A 25,764-nucleotide genomic window follows, 5' to 3' on the forward strand; every position below is an offset into this window, starting at 1 on the left:
CTAAAAGCATTTATTTTTAAAACAACAGTGCAATTGAAGAAGCCTTTAGTAGCATTGTCAACTGAAAAGTGCAACTGTTAATTAAATTACTAAGGCCCAAGATTTTTCCCAAAACATGAAGAGAAAACATTTAAGTTTCATAAAACAATTTCTCAAATCATTTTTTCTGGTTATTTTCCATAAGCTTGTGCATCTATTCCATCAGACAAAGATTACTGGAGCTTTTTTCATTCATATTGGTTTGTAGCTATTTTGGAATTTGTTAGTTTGGTTTAACTTCACATCAGCACAATTATAATTCATATGGCGACATTCGTGATTGTCATAGTGGAGGAAGACCCCAGGTGCCCCTCCTGTTATTTTAATATCACATACGAGTATGCCCCCAATGGCCTACCAGAAGCTACTTAGTTTTCAGCCTCAGGTATGTTGCGATCTTGACCTATGACATACTGACCCCAAAATAATTGGGTTACCTACTGCCTGGAAACAATCTGAATCATGTTATGAAGTTTATGGCTGTAGGCAAGAACATTTTCCAGTTATATATCCAAAACCATTTTCAGTCTTCAGATCACTGTGACTTTAAACTTGTGATCCCCTACATGAAAAGAGTGATCTACTAACCAGAGAAAATCATGTTACCAAGAGTTTAATGGGTAGCTCTAACTTTCTCCAGCTATGGATAAGAACCCATTTTGAGTCCCAAGATTGCTGCCATGTTGATCTTTAACATACTGACACCCAAAAATGTAGGAGCCATCTACTGGCCACAAGCAATCATTCCAAAATGTTTGTCAGTCCTAGGCTGAAGTATTTACTAATTGATCAAACAATAAGTGTCATTTTCTGACAGCAGGCAATCATTAAGTTTAATGATTGTATACGTCCAAGTATTCTCCAGCTATTGATAGCAAATTTTTTCAGTCTCAAAGTCACTGTGACCTTGACCTTTGAACTACTGACCCCAAAAACATTACGGACGACCTATTGAGCAAAAGCAATCATCTTGTAAAGTGTAATCTATATGAAGTTTTAAGAAAATGTTTTCATCAACCTTGACCTTGACAATAGCGATAATCTACTGACCACAGGCAATCATCCTATGAAGTCTGAATGATGTAGGCTTAAAGGGTCCTTCAGTTATTGCATCAAAGTTGTCACCATGTGATGGACTGACCAGGGTCACTCAAAATGACACATTCATTTTTGAAAGACCCTGGACTGACAGACTGGCAGATGAACTTACATGAGGAAAACAATAGCTTCTCTTCTAAGGAGGAGCATAATAATACAATGCTAAAATTATGCAGTAAGGACAATATAATTCTTATTGGTTTTAAGTTCAGGTCCCCTTTCCCGTTTGATTGGAGAAGGAAGATCCCAGGTGACATTCCAGCATGTCCTTCCAATACTATTTAAAGCACAGGTTGGCACCTGGATAGAACATTGACCTACCACAAGTTAGCTCTAAGCAGGGCCCATACAAGTGACTGACAGTTAGTGATTTTAACCACTCAGATGTGGAAAATGAATTATGACAATTATTTAAACTCAGTGAAATTACAACAACAATCAGTTCAAAAATATGCATAGTCTTGTTTTAATACTTGACTAATGCAAAATTTACAATTTCAATTAGACTATTCTGTTGTAACAGAAATCATTTTTGCTGATTTACCAGAGATGGAAACAAATGCTTTTTAAACATATAAAATACTTTCAGGATGGCAATTGAAAATGTAACTGTATGATCTTGTGTTGAATATTACTTATGAAATATACAAGACATGTATATACACAATATTCCTGAAATACCACTTAGAAAAATAAAATGTGTTAATGACAGGCATTTTTAATGTCATGTATAAAGACAATTTGACTTAAATTCTTCCCAAAATAAGTCCTCCTCTATGTAACCTGTTCTTTGACATTTAACAATAATAAATTTTTCTGTAGCGACTCTGATATAAGGGGGATATTATAGTATCCTTTGAATAAATACATCTAGTACAAACAAGCTGTGTTCAATAAATGCTTGATGCCCCCAGTGGCATCCTTGTCGATAGATTTTGCACCCAAGTCCAAAACGAGTCCAAAACGAGGTCAAGGTCAAGGTCAAACTGAGGTCAGGTGACGTTTGAAGATGAGGAATGGTCACAGTTTACATCTGTATTAGTATCAATTCATTCTTGTAAGGGGTATTGATGCTAGACGAAACAGTCCCATTTGGTTAACCTCGTATGGATGGACAGATGAACTAATGGATGGACAGGACAATCACTATATGTCTCCTGCATCAGTAGATGCTGGGGGCATAAAAATAAACAAGAGGGCCATGATGGCCCTATATCGCTCACCTGTTATCATTGCACTTGAGGACAAGAAGAAAAAATATCTAAGTCCAAAGGACAGGAACAACAAAGCGAAGACATTTAACCAAAAAAACAAAAAAATTCTTACAAGGTATAGATATGTCAAAATACACCTAAAAATTGGAGGTACCATCCATGTTGTACCACAGAAAAGTGGTCTCGGTTTTTCCCTACGGCCAATAATAAAAAAGTTACTAAAAATAAGCTATTTATAGTAACGTAACAGGGAAGTAATTAAAAAAATAAAAATTGTAAGTGAACAAAAGAAGGATCTGCCAAATAAATCTGTTGACATAAATGAAATTTCAGATCAGTATCTTCATTAGTTATGGAGATATACCCATTTTAATTTGAAATAAAGGGAGGTAATTTGACATAAATCAGTTCATAGTTATCTACCCTGATTGTCTCTGTCCAACTAATAACAATAATGAAATTTCAAATAAGTCCTATAAGTACTAACTGATATAAATCAATTTTGATTACAATCAGGGGAGGTAATCAGATATAAAATAACTCTGGAACCTATGATTGGATCTGATTTGTCACGGAATCCAAGACTTATTGTTGTTGAAGATATTTTAAAAGTCTGTATCAAAAAAAACCATAAATGAAGTCTCTATATGGCTGCAAAAGCCAAAATAGCCAATTTTGGACCTTTAAGGGGCCATAACTCTGGAACCCATGATAGAATCTGGCCAGTTGAAGAAAGGAAGCAAGATCTTGTGGTGATACAAGTTGAGTGCAACTTTGGTTAAAATCAAATCATAAATGAAGCTGCTATTGTGCAGACAAGGTCAAAATAGCTAATTTTGGCCCTTTCAGGGGCCATAACTCTGGAACCCATTATGGGATCTGGCCGGTTCAAGAAAGGAACTGAGATCTTATGGTGACACAAGTTTTGTGCAAGTTTGATTAAATTCAAATCATAAACAAAGCTGCTATTGTGCAGACAAGGTCAAAATAGCTAATTCTGGCCTTTTCAGGGGCCATAACTCTAGAACCCATAAAGGAATCTGGCCAGTTCAAGAAAGGAACCAAAATCTTATGATGATACAAGTTGTGTGCCAGTTTGGTAAAAATCAAATCATAAATAAAGCTGCTATTGTGCAGACAATGTCAAAATAGCTAATTTTTGCCCTTTCAGGGGCCATAACTCTGGAACCCCTAATGGGATCTGGCCAGTTCAAGAAAGGAACCGTGATCTTATGGTGATACAAGTTGTGTGCAAGTTTGGTTAAAATAAAATCATAAATGAAACCACTATCGTGCAGACAAGAAATTGTTGACGGACGCACGGACGGACGGACGACGGACGAAGGGTGATCACAAAAGCTCACCTTGTCACTATGTGCCAGGTGAGCTAAAAATATATCCCATAATTTAAATAAAGCAATTAACCTTAATCAGAAAAATCTGAGCAAAGTCTCTATCACAATACTGTTTGGTACATTAATACGACCGCAGATATTACATAATCGATATCACACAGACTTTCATAGCAAATTGTGTTCAGTTCCACTCTGCCCATCGTTATAAAACTGCAAACCAGTCTGGTAACTTAATTTAGAGCCCAGTCTCAAATCTCCAGTATCTAACTGTCTCTCAGCGTAAACTGGAAGTTGACCAATGGCAAGATTGCTTTTCGTGACTGGCCTCCACTCGTTCTATACCCTTTGGACCTTGTGGTTTTAGACAACACATTTAACTTGGTAATATGTGAATATTTTTAATGTATCAACTGTTCTGTGATATCCTGAGTCAGAATTTGGAGACCAGTCTAAGACTGAAGAATCTGATTGGTTGAAATTAAGCTCAGTCCTGAAAATGACCATGTAGTTGCTTCCTGAGACTGGTTCTAGAATTCAGTTTTATAACCCTGGTGCCTGAGACAAGTCAAATGACATATGCTTAATTCTTAAAATATATACATTTACTGTGTTTTCTTGGTGAAATATTCCTTATAAGCGTTGAACACTTATGTGCTTTTCAGAATTTTTTTCTAAAACTGATGTTTATGGTACGAAAAACAGAACATTTTTCAAAGTCCTTTGTCCCACGTTTTTGAAGTAGAGGTCCATAATTCTGGCTGGAGTGAAATCACAACAAATCCATAAATGCACAACTTCATATTATGAATAACAATCCTACAATGTTTGGGTAAAATACTTTTTGAGGCATGCATGAAACAAATTCAGACGGATGGAGGGACAGGCATCAGGACAGTGGACAAAGGCAAACCTAACTGCCCTGTCCCACCCTACCAACATTTTGTGTGGCACAATAAAACAAGATAACCCTCATCATTTATGTTTTTATGTCCATCACTAAACCTGTATGTAAATGCCTTCTTATATCCTTTCCTGATATTTTTTACTGATTTTGACCACTTTTATCCCATTAATCAGTGTCATCTACATGTTTGGGACATTATCTGCTCAATGTCATCTGGATGTTTGGGGCATGATTTTGTAAGGACAACCGGTTTTGACTCTGTGATTAAAATATCATCCTCTATTCTGATACCAATACCACGGTATTCTGGAGGTACATCTGTGCTGTCAGCTTTGATATATATCCCTGAAAGAAAACAAATACATAAATAATATAGATTAATCCTTCCAATTAATCTTGTTTATTCTGGCTAAATTCCAATTTAATTGTTTGTTTGTAATTTTGCATCGGTTGTCATAACGCTAAGTCGTTGCTATGGTATGTATCGCGAGATTTCGTAGCAGACGATAATTTATAAGTAAAGTCACGAGGCCGTTTTAAGAACAACCCGCCCACCGCACCCCTTTTTAGCATAATTTAAATACTATTTCGTTTGTTTTATGATACTATAGATTTTCAATCAATAATTATAATGGTAAAGTATTAAGGCAGTTACACGTTATATGCAATACTTGCCTATTTTTGCAACATTCTTGTTACTTTTTTGCTGCCGAGTTTTTCTCACTCTTTCAGAATGCTTTACTTTTTATGGCATCAGATGTTAAAGCACATGAGTCAAGAAACGCTATAACCAGACAGAATCGACACAATATGCTACTTTTGAAGTTCAACATCATAGTATCGCTCAGAAGCCAATGATTATATCATTCAGCCTTATTCGGAAGGATCACAGGATACGATGAAACCAGTGACACTGTGATGGAAATGTATTCTGTACTGGTTCAAAATATCTATATTGATCGTTAACATTCACCAGCGTTAACTTTTACTTGTATTTAAATGTGCTTATTTAAAGAACTTGACACTTTAAGACATCTTTGCCTAATTTATGATTTTGATTACTTATACCATTTGTAATCAGATGTACATGGTGACATTTAGAAATGATGTGAAGTGCCTGCGTTTAGGAGATACATATATTCCTGTTTGTTAACTTTTACTTAGGTTTAAAGGTGCTTATTTGAAACACTTGACTCTAAGACATTTTGCCTAGTTTATGATTATGATTACTTATACCATTTGCAAATCAGATGTACATGGTGACAGTTATAAATGATGTGAAGTGAGTGCGTCAAGGAGATACATATATTCCTGTTTGTTATTTTAAAATTGCTTAGCTTGTTATCTTAAGCCGGTACCAGAACTTATAACTTTAAACTCTAAATATTTTCTTTTACTTTCATCTCTTTTATTTATTTTCTCTCTTCTAATCTTTCTTCTGTCATACTGGCAGAAAATTCTTACGTCTGGGTGCGACTAGGGCATGCCATACTGAGTTGTTAACTGTCAATTACTAAATCTTTTTGCATACTCATGGGTCCCTGACCAGCCGCCGCCATTTACCGGGGTTGGTGACACTCGTGGGTTCAAAATTCAATTTTTTCTGGTTCATTTTTTCGAGCATATAAGAATTGGCCAGAGAGCGAAAAGGGCTAGGCGTTCTTATAGTTGCTCAACCATTTACATAGGTTACATTTGTTGTTATTAGGTTTATGTTGCGCCAATGGTATCTGGTTCGTATATGGTACATGGTGTACCTGGTTATTGTATGGTACCAAAGGGGTACCTGGTTTGTATAAGGTACATGGAAGTACCTGGTTCGTATATGGTACAAAATGGGTACCTGGTTCGTATATGGTACATGGAAGTACCTGGTCCGTGTATGGTACAAAATGGGTACCGGGTTCGTATATGGTACATGGTAGTACCATATGGTACATGGAAGTACCTGGTTCGTATATGGTACAAAATGGGTACCTGGTTTGTAAATGGTACATGGAAGTACCTGGTTTTTATATGGTACCAAAGGTGGTGCCTGGTTCTACCTGGCTTTGGCGCAACGAGGTTCAAATTATCTAAGGCATGCCCGGGTCGCACCCTTTGTGAGGATTTTCAACTTCAATCGCCATTTAACGTTTGAAGTTGTAAGCCACTATGACCGTCTTTCAATCCACACTTACCCTAAACGAAAAATAAACTTGTGTTTATAATCGGAAGTGTTTTTATTTTCTTTTAAACATGAAAGCTTAGGTTATATGATGGTTCGTCAACCTAGGAATTCTATCCTAGAATAATTTCTCATATTACTCACAAAAAATATTAAAAGTGGCAAGATTGTATCCATAAAATATTCTCCTTTATAGAACAGAACACTCACTTCACTTTCTCTAAGTTTGTTTGTTTTGGGTTTAACGCCGTTTTTCAACAGTATTTCAGACATATAACGGCGGGCAGTAAACTTAACCAGTGTTCCTGGATTCTGTACCAGTACAAACCTGTTCTCCGCAAGTAACTGCCAACTTCCCCACATGAATCAGAGGTGGAGGACTAATGATTTCAGACACAATGTCGTTTATCAAATAGTCACGGAGAACATACGCCCCGCCCGAGGATCGAACTCACGACCCTGCGATCCATAGCCCAACATTCTACCTACTGAGCTAAGCGGGCGGGCTACTTCGTCTAAGAAACAGAGAATAACAGATTACTGTCTTTTGAGAAAGGGATTCTCAGGACCATATCTAACCGGGTCTGAGAAATCCTTTTCTCAAAAGACAGTAACCTGTTATTCTATTTATCATGCCCATTATTAAAGGGAAAGGCAACTTTGTTCTAATGTTAATTTTGTCAGTTGGGATTTCTTAAATCATTTAAAGAAGTGAAAGAATTTTCAAAATCGGAGTAAAAATGAGAAAGTTATGAGTATTTAAATATTTGGTCAAATTGGCGGCCATTTTGTTTCCATGGGAACAAAAAACAAAATGGCGGATTTAATAAATTTTTAGATACACATTTGAACTGCATTTACATGTACTTATTACTGTAAAATAATTTCTCTACTTTTTCCAGCTATAATGAAAGAAATTATCATGTTTTACATCTTACACTGAAGAAACATATGAAAATTAGTCTTTTAAAAGGTTATTTGCTAAATAAATTTTTCAGTAGTGTGTAAATGACATCATAAACACACTAAAATGGCTGCCTCCATTATCAGTCATTTTCTTTAATTTCAAACTGCCATATCTTTTTCAATAGTTGTCCGATTTTAAAAATTCTTTCAGCTTTATGAAAGGCTTGATGATGACTTTCATATAAAATTAACTTATTTTCGGGCTTTCCTTACCCTTTAACAACTTTTTAGTTTTTTGTTAAATAGGAGTGCAAATTACTAAATATACCTGTTTTTCTATTTAATATAGAAAATAGTCTGGCAATAAAGTAGGTGGGGGCCCTTACAATATGATGTCCTTAGAATTATCATAGGTTTACAGTGTAAAAGTGACCTGAGAACTCGGCGATATATGACCTTTTTTTGTCGATTCGCCGTAAAACCCAACTCATTCATTCATTTTGACCTGAGAAAGGCTGCTTTTCTCAGACAGGCTTTATCAGGCAGTAGTTATAGTAATGTATAGCAATGGCATGATAAAATGTACAATTTGTTTTTCTGCATGCTTTTAAAAATAATTATGACTAGCTTACACCTGTATCATTATGTAAATGTAGATAAGGCTAGTGCTTGCAACTCGGTGAGAAATGAAATGGCAAAACACATTTTTATCAAGCGAAGTTCACTTGCAGCAGACAAGTAAATAATAGTTTGAAACCCTGGATATTGGACTGGTTAAGCGAATGATGTATGGGACTGTATACTGCTCCCAAAAACATTTAATCAACTAAGACAATTACACAAATAACACCTAGTTTGTTTGATTTTATGCTCATCATTTTGGTTATAAGCTCTTAAAGCCCAACTGCTGTATTAAACCAATAATGACAGTACTTTAGTATTTGCAATAATTATAGTTTTGATAATACTGGTACATGTAATTACAAACAGTGAGGCTTGCAAATTTCATATCAGTTTCTCTGATTCTTAGGTGTATCAGGTGTAAAGCATCTATATTTCTATCTTAATATTATTAACTTGTAGTTAGAGCAGCGGGAGCTTGAACTCACGACCACTGGTTTCATAGTCAGAGCGTGTTACCATTGAACCACTTTATTCAATCCCGTAAAAGTTAACAAATATTATCTTTCTTTAAGGCTAAATGTGAGGCTTACAAGTACAAGTATATGACAATATAAAAATGGCACATTCATTACCTCCCTTTATATATACCTCATGTAAAGCTTGAATTTCTTTGATGATATAAAAGAGACAAACAAAAAAACCAATCCACAGCAATATTGATGTGTTAACATAATAACACTATTGTGTTTTGACATTACAGTTTCTAGGGATAGCCTACCCAGCATTCGTGTTATTTCTAAGATTACAGATACTAACCTGGTTCTATGGTGATGACCATTCCTGGTTGTAGTTTTATATCTTTACTGATAAGAGCAGTGTCATGAACGTCCATTCCTAGGTAGTGACCAACATGATGGGGACAGAACTTGTTCACTGCCTGAAATACAAGTGAGCCGTGCCATGAGAAAACCAACATAGTGGGTTTGCGACCAGCATGGATCCAGACCAGAGCTATCACTGAATAATAAAAAGATGTGCCTTGAGGCCTTGAACAGGCAAGCAAAAATTTCCTTTAACCTGATTTACTAGAAGCATGGAACCATAACTAGGGCATAAAACTGAGAAAAAATCTGGTACCTTTAACAATTTTGATTTATCTTCCACCAATGCACTAGGGACCAGCTTTAACAGGACCAGCTGTAGAGCTATCTGATTCACCATCTCTCGATAGATCTGTGAGAGGCTGAACTCTGGGGTACACATTGATATACAAACTTGTTGTATGGCTAGCACTGACAGATAAACTTTCCTCTGAGCTGTTGTAAATTTTCCTGGAGACAAAAAATAGTTTGTATATTGTAATGTAAAAAAAATGTATTAGTGTGTCTCAGTATAAAGCAGGTATATCCCAATGTACTTTCTGTTTAATTGTTCTCAACATCATAAATTAAATACTTTGCAAATAAATAAAATGGGACATATCAGAGCAAATTCAAGACAAGGACTCGTAGAACACAAAATGCCCCCCTTGATGCATTTAGTAACTGCAAAAGAAACAGAAACTAGGATGTGTCTGTAGGACACAGGGTGTGCCCCCCACTGGTACATTTGTCACAAATAAGGGGAAATAATTCAAATGTTTGCAGTCATAATGGGGTATAGCCTCAAAAAAAAATTATGAAAAGGATTCATTATTCTATACCATATACTTTTTGAGCTATGAGCATCACAAACAAAAAATCCACTATTTTGGCTATTTCAAGGGCCATAACTCTGTAATAAACGCTAAAATTCTGAAGAAGAATGCAAAGTGTAAGGTCACATTATGATAAAGACTCAAGCAAGGTTTCATGAATGTTCATTGAATACTTTTTGAATGAGGCACATAATTAGGTGAAAATGTGCATATTTTTACTATTTCAGGGGCCATAACTCTGGAAATAGGGGGCGGACCCAGATGAAAAATAGAAGGTGCGCAAGTTCATATCATGATTAAGACTCATGCAAGGTTTCATCAATCTATATCAAATACTTTTTGAGCTAGGCGTGTCACAAGGTGAAAATGTGCATTTTTGACTATTTCAGGGGCCATAACTCTAGAAATAGGGGGCGAACCCAGATGAAAAATAGGAGGTGTGCAAGTTCATATCATGATTAAGACTCATGCAAGGTTTCATCAATCTATATTAAATACTTTTTGAGCTAGGTGTGTCACAAGGTGAAAATGTGCAGTTTTGACTATTTCATGGGCCATAACTCTAGAAATTGGGGGCGGACCCAGATGAAAAATAGGAGGTGCACAAGTTCATATCATGATTAAGACTCATGCAAGGTTTCATGAATCTATATCAAATACTTCATGAGCTAGGCATGTCACAAGGTGAAAATGAGCATTTTTGACCATTTCAGGGGCCATAACTGTAAAACTAGGGAGCAGAGCCAGACGAAAAATAGGTGGGCAAGTTCATACAATGATAAAGACTCATGCAAGGTTTCACTGATTTATATCAAATACTTCTAGAGCTAGGCGCGTCACGAAGTTTGGACAGACGCACAGACGGACGCACGGACAAGAGCAAATCTATATGCCCCCACCACTCATTGGGGGGGGGGGTGCACAATTATTTGGTCACTGTGCACTGGACGTTTAACCTACTGACCTCAAATAAATAACTATGGATCATTTACCAGTCATGAGTGACCTCCATATCAAATGTTATCTTAGACCAAAGCATTCTCTAGTTATCTGGCAAAAAGTTTTACTGTTCTGGGTCAATGTGACCTTGACCTTTGACTTACTGACCTCAAAACCTATTGGGATCATCTGCTGGTCATGATCAACCTCCCTATTAAGTTGTTTGATCCTAGGTCAAAGTATTCTCAAGTTATCGTCAAGAAATGGCTTAACTGTTCCAGAAAAGTGTAACCTTGACCGACTTGACCTTTGACCTACTGATCTCAAAATCAATAGGGGTCATCTGCTGGTTGTGGTCAACCTCGCTTTTTAGTTTCATGATCCTAGGCCCAAGCATTCTCAAGTTATCATCCAGAAACAGTTTAACTGTTCTGGGTTACTCTGACCTTGACCTTTGACATACTGATATCAAAAGGGGTCATCTACTAGTTATGATCAACCTCCCTATTAAGTTTCGTGATCTTAAGCCTTAGCATTCTCAAGTTATTGTCTGGAATCTGTTGAACTATTCTGGGTCATTGTGATATTGACCTTTGAACTACTGATCTCAAAAACTGCTGGTCAAGATCAACCTCCCTATCAGCTTTCATGATCCTAGGCAAAAGAGTTCTTGAGTTGTCATCCAGAAACCATATAGCTGTTCCTAGTTAATGTGACCTTGACCTATGTTCTACTGATCTCAAAATCAACAGGGGTCATATACTAGTCATGATCAACCTCCCTATCAACTATCATGATCCTAGGCTTAAGTGTTTTGAGTTATCATCCGGAAACCAATCTACAGACCAACCGACCAATATCTACAAAACAATATACCCCCTCCTTCTTCAAAGTGGGGGTGGGGGGAGAGGGGGGGGGGGGGGGAGGCATAAAAATAAGTTCAAACAATTAAAGTAGTTAGCTGTAACTGTTTAATGCTAACACGCTTCGCTCTCAGTCCAAAGGACAGGGGTTCAGACATTCATTTACCTGAGAATAGCCTGATGTTACTAACATTACTAGTTTATTCACCTGAGAGAGGCCAGTATTACCAATATCACTAGTTTATTTACCTGAGAAATGCCCAGTATTACCGATATCACTGGTTTATTTACCTGAGAAATGCCCAGTGTTACTTGTATCACTGGTTTATTTACCAGAGAAAAGCCTTGTATTACTGATATCACTGGTTTATTTAACAGAGAATAGTCTGTGTTACTGAGATCACTGGTTTATATACCAGAGACTATCCTGGTGTTACTGATATCACTGGTTTATTTACCAGAGAATAGCCCAGTTTTACTTATATCACTGGTTTATTTACCTGAGAAAAAACCTGGTACTACTGCTATCACTGGTTACCTAAGTAAGTAAGTAAGTAACAATTTTATTTCTAGAGGCTACACACTAGGTTTCCCCATCTGAGAACAGCCTGGTTCTACTGATATTACTGGTTTATTTACCCAAGAATAGCCTTGTACTACTGATATCACAAGTTTATTTACCTGAGACAGGCCATGTCCTTGTAATATCACTTGTGTATCCATGATATTCACAGCCAGCATCCATCAACACCATTTCTCCATCTTGTATGATTTGATTATTGTTAATGTAGTGAATAATGTTAGCTCTATCTCCACCTGAGGATAAAAATATAAACTTAACATCTATGTACAAACACATTTCCATTCCTGTGAGAAAAATTTAGCCTTAAAACAAACACTGCCAATCAACTATCAAGTTTGTTCTATTTCTGTAATGTGTGCAACTATAAAACTAAAATATTTTTTGTGGTATTACTTGTAGGATGTAGAAAAAAGAACAGTTATTTGGTATTAAGAGACTTTTAAAATTCAGAAAACAGATCATACATGTATGTTTACACTGACAAAAGGGAGTTCCCAAGATGTGTTAACAACTTCAACACACAAAGAAGACAAGAGCTGCTGTCACAGGAGACAGTGCACTCGACTATTTCGATGCTGGATAATGAAACTGGGTACATCTGGAGTTGTCAATGGAGTGTTAATGACTCCAATTTGAATGAAGATATGGATAATAGCTTATTAATAAGTCTGTGTCAAATGTATTAAGTATTCTAACATGACCAGCTAATAACCTACATTCTTGTTGTCTAAGAGCAAAATCTATCTCAGTTATTCTGCAATAAACCGACCTTGATCTATGCTGCGCGCGCACAGTGTTTTGGCTAATGTTGTAATTTAGGTTTGATGAAAATACTCCTCTGATTCTTGTCTACCATTATTTGAAGTAAGTCATGTTAGAATCGAAATAATAAGTATCTAAATAAGGTTTATCGTAGAATAACCCTTGTTTGCCGTTCTTAAGCGTAGAAATATATCACCCAGGCCTTCGGTCTTCGTGATATATTCATACACATAAGAACTCTAAACTCTGGTTATTCTATGATAAACCTAATTCTGATACTTATTATTTCTTAAAAAACACAGACATATAGTGTATCAAAACATAAAATAAGTATAAAAGGAACATATTTCGTGGAAAATTTCTGTAAAAGTTATGAACCATGTGTCACATCATGAGGCTAATAATGAAGAACAACAATTTAAGTTTGAATCAAATCTAAATTTAGCATTAACTGAGATAGAGCAAAAGTGCATCCCAACCTGAACCATAATTTGTACGGATAACGCATGTTTTTTCGTGTTATAACGTCTGCAGAATCCTGAGGGATTGGTTGGTACCCGAGGGATTCTGAAGATGTTATAACATGAAATGAACATGTGCTAACACTACTCTAGCATAAAACGCAAAAAAAAACTAATAAATGAATACATTCTCCCTCAATGTCATTATTCCATGAAACACGCAGGAACGTCTGCGTTTTTTTCACGTTGACATCATTTCTGTTTTAATTATCAGTTTTCGGGCCGTAATGTGTTTATGCTTTGCCACAGAACGCACACATATAAAAAGGTGTTGTAACAGCACGTGAGCGCAAGAATCTCTCTGTTAACACACATTTTCTCTCTTGCTAAAACACCCCTGAAAAGTGACAAGAACAGAAGTTTTATGCTAGAATCCAAGTAAAAAGAAAGAAAGATATTATACCTGCAACAACCGGAGGGTATGCTAAAATCTCGGCACCCTTCATCCGACACTCATAATCCATTCTGGCATATAGGTGGGACTCATTTATCTAAAAAGTACATAAATCATCATAGACAGGCTCAAATACAATCTCCCTGAATAGAATAGTTCATAAATGAACAGAAAAGAATTTTCTGTCAGGACAAGTCAAAATTTGTCTAGCTTGAAGATTCATCAGACTAGATTTCTTTCAGCAAAACTTAAATAACAAGAGCTCGAACACGAAATGCCCCCCTTGATGCATTCAGTAATTGCACAAGGAACAGAAATTGTATGCTCACTGTAAACAAAAGTTCTTTGAAGGCTGTAGCCTGAGAAATGTGAAAGTAGGTCACTAGGTCAAAATCAAGGTCAAGTTTTATTTCAAAACACAAAACTGTGCGCGTGGTCCAAATTTGAAGCCTGTACCTTCAGCAATGTGAAAGTAGGTCACTAGGTCAATCTCAAGATCAAAGTTTACTTCGGTACACAAAACTATGCTTGTGGTTCAAATCTGAAGGCTGTAGCTTGAGAAATGTGAAAAAAGGGTCACTAGGTCAAAATCAAGGTCATATTTTATTTCGAAACACAAAACTAAGCATGTGGTCCAAATTTGAAGTCTGTAGCTTCAAAAATGTGAAAGTAGGTCACTAGGTCAATAACAAGGTCAAAGTTTGTTTCAGTACACAAACCTATGCACGTGGTCCAAATTTGAGGGCTGTAGCTACAGAAATGTGAAAGTAGGTCACTTGGTCAAGATCAAGGTCAACTCATGTCAAGCTTCATCTTGCCACTCAAAACTGTACATGTGGTCCAAATTTGAATGACGTAGGTTATGGACATGAAGATTCTAAGTTTTTTGCCTATACAAGTCTTTATGAACCATGGGACCCCCGGGGCGGGGCCATATTTGACCCTAGAGGGATAATTTGAACAAACTTGGTAGAGAACCACTAGATGATGCTACATTACAAATATCAAAGCCCTACTCTTTGTGGTTTGGTCAAGAAGACTTTCAAAGTTTTTCCCTATATAAGTCTATATAAACCATGTGACCCCCAGGGCAGGGTCATATTTGACCCTAGGGGAATAATTTGAACAATCTTAGTAGAGGACCACTAGATGATGTCATATACAAAATATCAAAGCCCTAGGCCCTGTGGTTTCGGACAAGAGGTTTTTCAAAGTTTTTTCCTATATAATTCTATATAAACCATGTGACCCCCGGGGTGGGGCCGTATTTGACCCCAGGGAAATAATCTGAACAATCTTGGTAGAGGACCACCAGATTTTGCTATATACCAAATATCAAAGCCCTAGGCCCTGTTGGTTTGGACAGAAAGATCAGAAACCGTTCAACTGTTTCTGGACAATGTGACCTTGACCTTTGACCTAATGACCTCAAAATCAATAGGGGTCATCTGCTGGTTATGACCAACCTCACTATTAATTTCCTGACACTAGGCCCAAGCGTTCTTGTGTTATTGCCTGGAAACCATTTTCCTGTTCCTGGTCACTGTGTCCTTGACCTTTGACATACTGACCTCAAAATCAATAGGGGTCGTCTGCTGGTGATGACCAACCTCCCTATAAACTTTCATGATCCTAGGCCTAAGCGTTCTTGAGTTATCATCCGGAAACCGTTTAAATGTGCAGGGTCACTGTGGCCTTGACCTTTAACATACAGACCTCAAAGTCAATAGGGGTCATCTGCTGGTCTTGACAAACCTCCCTATCAACTTTCATGATTCTAAGCCCAAGTGTTACTGAGTTATCATCTGGAAACCGTTTAACTATTCAGGGTCACTGTGACCTTGACCTTTGACATTTAGACCTCAAAATTAATAGGGGTCATCTGCTGATGATGACCAACCTCCCTATCAATTTTCATGATCCTAGGCTCAAGCCTTTTTGAGTTATCATCCGGAAACGGATTGGTCTACATTCCGACCGACCGACTGACCGACCTGACCGACAGACCGATCGACATCTGCAAAACAATATACCCCTCCTTCTTCGAAGGGGGGCATAATAAAAAAACAAGAGGGTCATGATGACCCTGAAGACCCTGAATCGCTCACCTGAGTAATATGAGCCACATGTTTAAAATGGCAAACTGATGCTAAAAAATTAGAAAGTAGGTCAGTAGGTCACATTCATGGTCATTGAAAGTCAGTTTTAAGATCGGTGTGCAAAACTGTACATGTCATCCAAATTTCAAGGCTGTATCTTAAAAAAACAAGGAAGTAGGTCAGTAGGTCAAGGTCACAGTTTAGTGACCCCTAATTGCTTGGGGTCATCAGGTAATTATAATTAAACAGTCTAGGAAATATGATCTGATCATTTTTGAAGTATTTATTCCTTAGATATAATTCATATAACAAGTGACCCAAGGGGTGGGGCCTCTTTTCACCCCAAGGGCATAATTTGAATAGTCTTGTTAGAGATCTACTAGGTAATTCTACATACCAAATATCAAAGGCCTAGGCCTTGAACTTTCAAACAAGAAGACTTTTATTTTTTTCCCTATATAAGTCTATGTTAAACTTGAGATCGCCCAGGGCAGGGCCTCTTTTCACCCCAGGGTTATAATTTGAACAATTTTGGTAGAGGACCACAAGGCAATGCTACATACCAAATATCAAAGGCCTAGGTCTTGTGGTTTTAGACAAGAGGATTTTTGAAGTTTTTTCTTTATAAGTCTATGTAAAACTTGTGACCCCTGGGGCGAGGCCTCTTTTCACCCCAGGGGCACAATTTGAACAATCTTCATAGAGGACCATTAGATGATGTCACATGCCAAATATCAAGGCTCTAGGCCTTGCGGTTTTGAACAAGAAGATTTTTAAAGCTTTTCCTTTTCGTTGCCATAGCAACCAGAGTTCTGCATGGAATTCAATTCTTTGAACAATAAATGGGAGGATGATTAGATTAACCTTGTAACGATCTTACTTTGGTATATATATATATATGTTAAATAATGAGTTTAACCAAAGCATCAGCATACTTTAGCTATCAGTCATTTTACAGCAAAACAATCAGTGTGATAAAAATTAAGTTTTAGAATAATTTAGAATAATTTTATCATATCATTAACAGTAAGCTACACATTTGTCAAGTAAGTACTTACACCTGGTTTTGAGAACTTCATGACGTCAATAAAAGCTTGGGAAGCAATTTCAGTTGTATGTTTCATCAGTTCTACCTCTGCGGGTGACTTTATAACCCTCAGTTGTTGAACCTGAGCCACTGGTCTCTCGATCCCTTTCTTACCATCTTGTTTTAAGAAATCTTCTATCACAGTTTTATGGAAATGTTCATGGACTGGTCTATTCAAACTATACCAAATCATATAATCATGGTACGATTTACAATACTCGTACAAATACGATTCAAAATTATCTGTATCATACGCTTCTGAAACACCAGTCAGTTCTAAAGCCCCCTTATCTCCCGATCTTGGACCATCCCATAATTCCCTATCAGGGTCTCTCTTTGGCACAAACAGGACGGACTTGTACCCTGTACTTGTTGTATGAATGACTAAGGCACTATCAGGTTCCTGGAAACCAGACAAGTAGAGAAATTCTGTATTCTGTCTAAAAGGGTATGGAATATCATGTGTCATGTAAGCTTTTGAAGCTGAAGGTAAGATAACAATATGGTTTTGCAATGAATTCTTTGAATTTTGCACTATTCTGTTCACAAGACTTGTTCTTCTATGCTCATATTCTTCCTTGCTTATTCCTGGAGTGACCTCCCCTTGGCTGACTAGATGAGGGTGGGTCTGTGAAGCTGGCTGTCCAAAATATCTCTTTTGTAGTAAACATTTTTTCGAACCAAACAATCTTTCTGTGAATCCTGAAATATTCAAATTGCTCAACAAACAAAATAATTTGTAATGTTAGTGTCATAATGTTGAATTTCATTATAAAACCTCGTGTGGTAAAACTGGGTTTTGGCTAAGAAGTTTTTTGCCTTTTGTTAATATCTGTGTGAGTTTACAGTTTTAAACTGTTTTAAGGATAGTGACTTAGACAGCATCTTATCCTTTTCCTCGCTAAATTTCTATAATGAACTTGTCTATCTTTCATTTTGGACAGTACCATTAACTGTTAAAAGGGATGTTTACAAAAATATAAGATACTGACTTAATGGCGACCAGTGCAGATCTTGATCAGACTGCACAGATGTGCAGGCTGATCATGATCTACACTGGTCGCAAAGGCAGAATTAATCGTGTCCAGCATGATAAGAGTTATTAGTTTATACTAATTTATTTCAGCTCGATTGTGATGAAAGCTTTAAGCTTATTTGAACCACTCTCGAGTCCGCCTCCTGGAAACACCAGTACTGGTGTCATATGAAAAGTCATGGTCGTGACCCCAGTAGGGCTCGAACCCACAACCCCCGGGTTGAGCGGCCGACACCGTAACCACTAGACCACCGCTCCCCTCCAGGGAAATCAGACGAGCTAAAAAGTATTGTGATGTTATGTTACATAAAACAAGAGCACCGCCTTGCGGGTGCTGACGCTCATCTGATTTTTTTTGTATAATAGAAATATTGTCCTACCCATGATTTTCTAAGTCTAAAAAGGGCCATCACTCTTGCAAAAAGCAGGATAGAGTTATGTTTCTTGATGTACAGTGTCCACTTATGATGGTGAAAAACTGTTGCAAGTTTTAAAGCATAGCTTTGATAGTTTATGAGAAAAGTTGACTTAAACATAATATTCAACCAAGAAAATGATTTTTCTAAGTCCAAAAGGGGCAATAATAATTGCAAAAAGCAGGATGGAGTAATGTTGCTTGCTGTACAGGGTCAGCTTATGATGGTGAACAAGAGTTGCAAGTTTTAAAGCAATAGCTTTGATAGTTTAAGAGAAAAAGTTGACCTAAACATAAAACTTAACCAAGAAATCTGATATTTTCTAAGTCCAAAAGGGGCCATAAATCTTGCAAAAAGCAGGATGGAGTTATGTTTCTTGCTGTACAGGGTCAGCTTATGATGGTGAACAAGAGTTGCAAGTTTTAAAGGAATAGCTTTGATAGTTTAGGATAAAAGCTGACCTAAACATAAAACTTAACCAAGAAAACTGATTTTCTAAGTCCAAAAGGGGCAATAATTCTTGCAAAAAGCAAGATGGAGTTATGTTTCTTGATGTACAGGGTCTGCTTATGATGGTGAACAAGTATTCCAAGTTTCAAAGCAAAAGCTTTGATAGTTTAGGAGAAAAGTTGACCTAAACATAAAACTTAACCAAGAAATCTGATATTTTCTAAGTACAAAAGGGGCCATAAATCTTGCAAAAAGCAAGATGGAGTTATGTTTCTTGCTATACAGGGTCAGCTTATGATGGTGAACAAGTATTCCAAGTTTCAAAGCAATAGCTTTGATAGTTTAGGAGAAAAGCTGACCTAAACATAAAACTTAACCAGGCAACGCCGACGCCGACGCCGACGCCGACAACCGCTCAAGTGATGACAATAACTCATCATTTTTTTTCAAAAAATCAGATGAGCTAAAAACGTTGGATCAGCGTTCAGTGGCATGCGTTCAATAATGTCTTCTATAGTCTGTTTAGGAAAAACAACACCCTCTGAAAATGCTCCCATGAAATTTACTTTTAAGCTTTTACTTTTAAGCAATTATTATGCTTATGTTGACATTTTCTCACTGAATACAACTAACACCTGGAAATTTACAATTAAAGTGGTCTAGATCTAGGTCTAGACTGTCGCATCCTTATAAGCCTGATAATTCCATATTTCATCAACAACATGGAACTACATTTTGGATTACTGTACATGCACTGAGTAGTCACTTCATATCTGGCATAAACAGTCCTATAGGACTAGACCCACAGACAGAGTAGAAACTACTGGCAAGTTTAGTTATAAATTCAATCTTTAGTTGGCTTCTAAAACTAACAATATTATCAAAAGTATTGCATATATAATAATTTAACAATAGTTATGATTGTCTAAGATGGAGACAGTTCGTGCTTCACATAAGTCATCACTGTTGTATCTATATTTTGTATAAGTTTTGATAGAAAAAAAGGATTATTTTTATTACAGCCAATTGGTCTTGCCTTAACAAGGTTGATTGCAGGGCATAATCACAACACTACAGATATGTATTTATTAGATCCATGTCTATTCTTTCTATCATTTTGGCAAGAAACATGGATAGGCATGTATTAAATAAAAACAAGTTAGAAATTATATACAAACCTATTTTCTCGAAAACAAACATTTTTACTGACATGAACTAGAAGATACTTTTGTAGAAAAGCATATTTCTCCCCCAAAGCATACTAGTAATAGGCAAGAAGGGAAGGAGTGAAAGTCAAAGAGACACTGATGGCTGGCTACAATAGGGAGCATCTACTCTGCATGTCCAATCATCCCATGAAGTTTCAACATTCTGTGTCGAACTGTTTTCCATGTTCTGGCCCCTGTGACCTTGACCTTTGATCAAGTGATCCTAAAATCAAAAGGGGTCATCTACTCTGCATGTCCAATCATTCCATGAAGTTTCAACATTCTGGGTCAAGTGATTCTCAAGTTATTGATCCAAAAGAGTTTTCCATGTTCAGGTCCCTGTGATCTCGACCTTTGCTTAACTTAAGTGACCCCAAAATGACAGAGTTGTCCACTCTGTAAGTCCTATCACGCTATGAAGTTTGAAGGTTCTAGGTCAAAAGGTTCTCAAGTTATGGATTGGATATGGTTTTCCATGTTCTGGCCTCTGTGACCTTGACCTTGAACAAAGTAACCCTAAAATCAATAAGGGTCATCTACTCTGCATGTCCAATCATCCTATGAAGTTTCAACATTCTAAGTCAAGTTGTTCTCAAGTAATTGATCGGAAAAGGTTTTCCATGTTCAAGCCCCTGTGACCTTGACCTTTGATGGAATTACCCCAAAAACAATAGAGGTCGTCATCTACTCCATAAGCCCTACAACCCTATGAAGTCTGAAGGTTCTAGGTCAAATGGTTCTCCAGTTACTGATCAGAAATGTAGTGTGACGGACGGACAGGGCAAAACCAATATGATACAAATAGTTAACTTTTACTTGTTCATCTCTTATAATTAAGATTTGAATTTGAATTTAAGCAGTGAAAGCATTATTTCAACTGCATTTTAAAGTGACAACAGACAGTCTACATGTGCTCAAAAATATTAATTTGCACAGCTTCTATTTGTATGAATTTGAATTAATGGTTAAAAATATTGTAAGTGAAAACATCAACATTGATATTTGTATGTTATCAATTAGTTTTTAATATTTACAGTTTATTGTTGTTCCACACTCAAAATATTGATTTTGTAAATTATTCTAAATTAAGTAAGTTGATGTGATAGCTGATCAATTTTGATGGCCTGTCTTCAAAGCATAATTTCCTTGAAGGTCCATATTTTTCAGAAGACTTTGATGTTTACATCAAATAAGATGCAGTCAGAAAGTACATATTACATTTTGCAGTCCAGGAGTTTGAGATACAATTGATGTACTCCACTTCTGAGTTCCCTACTGGTGTGTTACTGCAGCGGATGAATGATTGCCACCAACCAATCCGCTTGTCCATTATCAGACCACCTGTATCCTGCGGTAACTTTAAAAAAGTACAAGATATGTTTCATGAAACTGGATGCATGGATAGAAGACAATATTATGAGAACAGGCACAGGGCTTTTTTTTTACCAGGAGGGGAAGAGGCCCATGCCTGTGATTTAGGGAAAAAAATAGCTTGGTATTTGGGCAAAGGGGAATAAAAAAAACCTGATGTAAATTCAATTTCAAAATTTCAAAACATTTAAAACTATTTTCTGATTCTGCATGTGGCATGCGATGTAGTGTTTCACATTAAGAAAATTTCAATGTCACTGTCCCTCAACCTTTATCAGAAATTGTTGTTTGAGAGTATTTCCGTAGAAGTAGAAATCTAAAGAACTTGCCCCAATCCTAAAGGTTTTATTCCAGAAATCCCTTGATGAGGGATCCCTACTATCCCAGTGGAAGCCAGCTAATGTTGCGCCTGTTACAAAAAAGGTGAAAAGGTGAACCCCGCTAACTACAGGCCTATTTCTCTAACATGTGTTCTGTGCAAAGTATTGGAACACATCCTTTCCTCTTCAATTGTAAAACATTTCACCAGCCACAGTATCCTCTACTACCTACAACATGGGTTTTATGAAAAAAGATCATGTGTCACTCAACCAGTAACGTTAGTTAACGACCTGGTTAACGCAGTCTATGATAAGAAACAAGTTGATCTCATACTACTAGATTTCAGTAAGGCTTTCGATAAGGTCAGCCATGAGAAAGTCTTACTGAAAATGCACAGTTATGGAGTCAGAGGTCTTAAGTGGATTAAAAGTTTCCTTGATAACCGTATTCAATCAGTTGTCCCGAATGACACCAGTTCAGATGCCATCCCAGTCCCATCCGGTGTTCCCGAGGGGTCCGTCCTTGGTCCCCTGCTTTTTTTAGCTTATATAATAAATGACCTCCCACATAATATTAACTCCAAAGTCCGTCTCTTAGCAGATGATATTTAACCCCTCCAAATGTCAAACTATCCACGTCACAAGAAGGAAACATCCTATTCCCACCCAGTACTACCTCCATGGAGTCCTACTCGAATCAGTCACCTCGGCCAAATACCTTGGCATGGATATATCAAATAATCTTTCATGGGACGCCCACATCAATAGGTCAACAAAGAAAGCAAATCAAACATTAGGGTTTCTGCACATAAAAATCAAGGTCAAATCTAAAACCATCAAGTCCATGGCTTACCAGACACTCGTTAGACCCAAGCTGGAATATGGATCTGAAGTGTGGTCACCCTATACCCAAACCCTCATAGACCAGATAGTGGCTGTCCAGAGATGGGCAGCTCACTGGGTTAAGGCTGACTACCGTCAAACCTCCAGTGTCACAGACATGTTACAATCCCTAAAACTTTATCGCCTTGATCTCAGACGTATTGATAGTAGACTTTCCCTTATGTACAAAGTCCACCATGAATTAGTATTAATTATTTGTCGGATTTGTGATCGTATTTTTCCCGGGATTAAAGAATCATAAATAATTCTGTTTCCTGTGACTTACCATCATCCATGTATTTAAAACAACAAGAAAAATACGAAAACAAATTTTTGAAATCATCTCCCGTTTTAAAATATAGTCTCCTAGCTCTTTGTATATACAGTTCTCAGTATTCTTATTGATTACCAGACCTCTAGCCTGCCCTGTACGGGTTGTCTAGAGGTCCGGTAACCGAACCTCTATACTCCGAGTCTAGAGGTCCAATTACCGGACCACTAGCCACTTCCTACAATTTACAATAGGAAGTGTCTAGGGGTACAGATCCGTACCTCTAGAATCTGACTCTAGAGGTACGGATCCGTACCTCTAGACAAGCCTGTTAGGGGTTTTCTAGGGGTACGGACCTCCTTTTTCTAGAGATTTAGAGTTATTTATATCTTAAATTTTGTTGAAAATGAAATAACAAATAAGACTTTACCAGTGTTCACTTAAAACTTGGCTCTAAATAGTTTACAGATACCAGCGTTCACCCGATTGCTTACCTCCTCTTTCAAAACCTTAATAACCCAGGAACTCCAAATGAATACACTGTTCCGTGCCGATTAGTTTGTTGTAAAATAAACTGTTGATAACAGAATAATGAGTGAATCTAACCCTTAAATAAATTCTATTTGAAATTCAGCAAAATAAATTAAATTAGGCATAATAATATACACCTATTTATTTTGTTATTTAACAAGATATTATAAAGATAATCGGCACGGAACTGATTGTTTAATAATCAATTAACCGACATTAAGTAAAAGAAGCTGTTTGTGAAAACGTTCCTTGTATCTCGTAACGGCTACCAAATGTGTGGAAAACATAAATACACTAAGGGTTAATTATCATTAAAAAATATTTTCCCCCAACATATTTAACAGTATTTTGTTTAATCTTTATAGCAGAGCTACCGGCGCCGCGAAGCGGCGCCGACAGCGTCGCATTACGGTTAAACGCATGAAAAATAAAATGAATAGAGAGATCTTAACTGTGTATACTATCGAGTTGAAAATTCGTGGTACTTTTTGGAATCGGTGTTGTTCGGATTTTTTCAAGTACACTATGCACATAGTAATTAATCAGTAAAGACGTCAGTAGACGCTTACTGTTTACGGTTGACAAAAGCGTCTCGCTTACTGCTTTGAATATTGAATAAAAATGCAAATGAGCGTTTGATAATAAGAAATTAATGCTAAATACATTTTCTACGAAGAAAAAAAGAAATAAAACACAATATTTTCAGTTTGAAACGACTTTTGTCACGCTGCCATTACTGAACTATATTATATATACTTATGTTTGTCTCATGACGTCATAACTCCACAATGATGTAGTGGTTAGCGAGTTCGCGTTGTAATCCAGAGGTCGTGAGTTCGAATCTCCCCTGGACCAGATTTTTTTTTTAATTTTTATTTTTTATTTCATTTTTTTTTTTTGTATTATTATGAGTTTTGAAAATATTGTATAACTAAAGTCTGTTGTAATTAAATTTGGAATTGGAACATTAACTTTTCACATTAAGTCCTCATTTCCCAACATTCACACGCAAAGACACAGAATTCCTTTGGCTATTGGCCTAATGAGATTCTGTTGGGTTTGAAATTTTCAAAGTTCAAGCTTTTCAATTTGAAGCAGTTATCATTTTGTGACTGGTTTCCAGTATGATAATAAGTTATGTAAAATTGTTGATGCAGTGCGTTTTAATAAGAATAACAGAAATTATTCAAATACGTTTTTTTTTCTTTATCTTGGTGCAGATGTTAATCTATACCAAACTTTCTTTTGATTATATACAGAATATTTGTAGAGTTTTCACATGTCGAGAATTAATCTTGATGCAGTCTAAAACATGCATTCAGAAATCATGAATTATCATTAATAATCTTAATAGATCTAAAGAACATAAACTTCCTAAACGAATCCATAATTCCAGATATTTCCAGCACAACTCCTTTAATTTTTAACGGACACTGGTGATTTTTCATGGGAGCTCTGCCTTTTAGGTAGCACCTACTTTCATATTATCTTTTTTCTGCCAGTTCGAATCCTCGTGATTTATTTGGTGTTCCTTGGTTATTTACGTTCCGAAAGAAAATGTAACAAATCGGATGAACGTTGTTATCTGTAAACCATTAAGATCCAAGTTTAAGGTGAATTCTGATGAAGTCTTATTCGTTACTTCATTTTCAACAAAATTTGAAATGTAAATGACCCTTTATCTCTAGAAAAACGGAGGTCCGTACCCCTAGAAAACCCCTAGACACTTCCTTTACAATAAGCGTCTACTAACAAGGATAAAAAATTCTGAAGTTTTTACATCAACACGAGTGTCTGTGTCTCTTACACATAATCATTTACACGAGTATGATAAAAAAAACAAGTTATTTAAAACAAACGAAACTACCGTATCTTGCACAGACCGCTACCCTTAGATTCTTCGAAAAAAATCTCATCGGATTTAGTTGTTGGCAACATATGGGGGCTGCCATTTTTGCCCACACAAACATGTAAAAAATATGAATTAACTGTTAAATGTTTTTGCCGCAGCTCTAGTGTAGGAAGTTA

General features: G+C 36.6%; 1 protein-coding gene across 1 annotated transcript; it reads right to left on the minus strand.

Moving 5' to 3' along the window:
* Positions 1-1,579: 1,579 nt before the first annotated feature.
* On the minus strand, positions 1,580-25,733 carry LOC123557710 (xaa-Pro aminopeptidase 3-like). Its single transcript, XM_045349345.2, has 7 exons — positions 25,604-25,733; positions 17,223-17,953; positions 14,075-14,162; positions 12,487-12,621; positions 9,445-9,638; positions 9,124-9,244; positions 1,580-4,955 (listed from the first exon to the last, which is right to left on the minus strand). Exons 1-7 carry the CDS (start codon positions 25,704-25,706, stop codon positions 4,786-4,788), a joined length of 1,542 nt encoding a protein of 513 aa, XP_045205280.1. The 5' UTR covers positions 25,707-25,733; the 3' UTR covers positions 1,580-4,785.
* Positions 25,734-25,764: the final 31 nt, after the last annotated feature.

Source organism: Mercenaria mercenaria, chromosome 5 (assembly GCF_021730395.1).
Source record: "Mercenaria mercenaria strain notata chromosome 5, MADL_Memer_1, whole genome shotgun sequence".
Taxonomy (NCBI): Eukaryota; Metazoa; Mollusca; class Bivalvia; order Venerida; family Veneridae; genus Mercenaria; species Mercenaria mercenaria.

Excerpts from the sequence above, each read along its gene's own strand:
- LOC123557710 (XM_045349345.2), bottom strand. The coding sequence starts at position 25,706 with ATGTTTGTGTGGGCAAAAATGGCAGCCCCCATATGTTGCCAACAACTA. Across the intron at positions 17,954-25,603 it reads AGCGGTCTGTGCAAGATACG|GATTCACAGAAAGATTGTTT; the intron begins GTAGTTTCGTTT and ends TGAATATTTCAG. Across the intron at positions 9,639-12,486 it reads AAGGACATGGCCTGTCTCAG|GAAAATTTACAACAGCTCAG; the intron begins GTAAATAAACTT and ends TTTTGTCTCCAG.